Genomic DNA, 2021 nt, shown 5'->3' with positions numbered 1-2021 from the left:
TGAGCAGGATGGATGTGGGGCTGTGCCCGGGCCCCCCCGCCCCTGGAGGGGCTTTGCTGCCGAGCCCCTGCCTTGCTCCCCAGCAGCAGTTGCTCCCAGTGTCGTCCCCCCCCATCCCCAGCTTGCACGGGTCCCACTCCGGCATCCCCCATCCCAGTGCGTTGGGGTCTTCAGCCAGGGACCAGGTTGGGGGGTCCGAGGTGCAGCCAGGGTGGGGTGTCAAGATGGGGAGGGGGATGCCTGTCCCCAGCCTCCCTGGTGGGTTCGGCGAGTCCCTCGTCGGTGCCAGGGTGGCGAGGGGGACGCGAGGTCAGTCCTCCGCCGCGACGCTGGGCCGGGCAGCTGGGCCGTGGGGCGGCGAAGGGGCCGGGGGTCTCAGCTGGGGCTGCGGGTCGGGCTGGCTTCCGTGCTGTCGCTCACCAGGCACTCGTTGGACTTGAGGCTGGCCAGGGACTTGCAGCTGGGCAGGGAGGCCAGGGAGCCGCAGAGCCCCAGCATGGAGGGCGTGGGGTCCTTCCCTGCAGGCACAGAGCGGGGTGCCGGCGTCGCGGGGGGCTGCAGCCTCACACCCCAACCCTGCCGCGGGGGGACGGGGATGGGGACGGGGACCACCTCTCCAGGAGGGACCTAGGTGTCCTTGCACTGTTGGGACAGCATCCCCGCTATGAGGAGGGGGCTGCTGGGTGGGCCCAGACGCCTGGGTGTGTGTTGAGGGACGTGTTGAGCTCTGCAGGGCACCCTACAGTGGGGGGGGTCTTACCCAAGGGCCCCCAGGGCTCGCCTTCGCGCTTGCCCTCGCCCAGGCGCTGGGAGTCGGAGCTGAGGCTGTTCTCGGCCGAGAGCTGGTCGGTGCTCATGAAGCTGTGCCTGCGGAGGGACGGCGCTGAGCCCTCCCGTGCCGCGTCCCCCAGGGCCAGGACAGCCCCGCCAGCCACACGGGTCGGGGCAGCTCAGCCCCTGCCAGGGGGTTACCTCCTGTAGAGCTTGCTGTCCGAGCCGCTCTCGTTGCCATTAAGGGTCCCCAGCGAGGGCCACTGGTTCACCAGGGGCGTCACCATCTCCTTGGAGAGCTGGGCCAGCTGCGGGTTCTCACAGGGGATCAGGCCCGTCCTGCAGCAAAGGTGGGCGCTCAGCACCCAACACAGCCATGGGTGCCAAGCGACGCGGCCCATGGGGCATACAGGGCGCCGGGGACCCTCCACGTCCCACAGGGCGTCTGGGGAACTGGGATCCTCTGTGTCTTATGGGACATATGGGGCACCTGGGTACCAGGCACCTGACACCCATCATATCCCGTGGGGCATATGGGACACTGGGGACCCACGACGTCCCACAGGGCACATGGGATGGCAGGGACCCAGCACCCACCCTGCCCCTCAGTGTCAGTGGGGCACCGTGGAGCCACCACCCACCTAGAGCCCACGGGGCAGCCCGGCACCAGGGACACCCCACCCACCGCGCCCAGCCAGGCCCAGCGGCAGCGGGGGTCCCCACTCACAGCTGCTCCTGCAGCTCCAGGATGACGCCCTCCAGCTCCCTCTTCTCCAGCTGGTTCTGCACCATCACCTCCTCCAGGCGCAGCTTCAGCCGCTTGTTCTCCGCCTCCAGGTCCTTCAGCTGCGACTCCCGCAGCCGCACCAGCTCCTCCAGGTACCCCTGCACGAGGCCGCCGTCAGCAGCACCCCACTGCCCCCACCAGACGCCCCCTGCGTCCCCAGGGCCACCCAGGGTGACAAGGAGCAGGCTGGGTCCACTACAGCAGCAGGATGAAGGGCTGTGGGTACCACCGGGCTGCAGGAGCAGCGGGGGGGATGCTCCAGGCTGGAGCATCCAGGGGGAGTTGGTACCCGGCCAGCCCCAGCCCAGCTCCCAGTACCTTTTGGGCATAAACGATGCGAAATTTCTGCTCCATCTTGCGCCACTTGTTGTACCAGCTGTCCTCGTCGGTGACCAGGGGCAGGTAGGGGTGCTCGGGGGAGCTGTCCTCGCTGGTGCTGCTCTCCACACTGCCCCGCTCCTCC

General features: G+C 69.2%; 1 protein-coding gene across 1 annotated transcript in view; it reads right to left on the bottom strand.

Annotated features, from left to right (window-relative positions):
- Positions 1 to 291: 291 nt before the first annotated feature.
- LOC104127036 (RUN domain-containing protein 3A) overlaps positions 292 to 2021 on the bottom strand; it is a gene marked incomplete at its 5' end in the record, with an annotated part of 3791 nt that continues 2061 nt past the window's right edge. The window contains 5 exons of the mRNA XM_035895165.1: positions 292 to 518; positions 761 to 867; positions 973 to 1110; positions 1499 to 1656; positions 1877 to 2017. Coding sequence (XP_035751058.1) covers positions 376 to 518; positions 761 to 867; positions 973 to 1110; positions 1499 to 1656; positions 1877 to 2017 — 687 coding nt within the window. The remainder of the gene's footprint in view (positions 519 to 760; positions 868 to 972; positions 1111 to 1498; positions 1657 to 1876; positions 2018 to 2021) is intronic.

Source organism: Egretta garzetta, unplaced genomic scaffold (genome assembly GCF_000687185.1).
Source record: "Egretta garzetta isolate BGI_Z169 unplaced genomic scaffold, ASM68718v1 scaffold385, whole genome shotgun sequence".
Taxonomy (NCBI): domain Eukaryota; kingdom Metazoa; phylum Chordata; class Aves; order Pelecaniformes; family Ardeidae; genus Egretta; species Egretta garzetta.
This window is presented reverse-complemented; position numbering and strand designations above follow the sequence as displayed.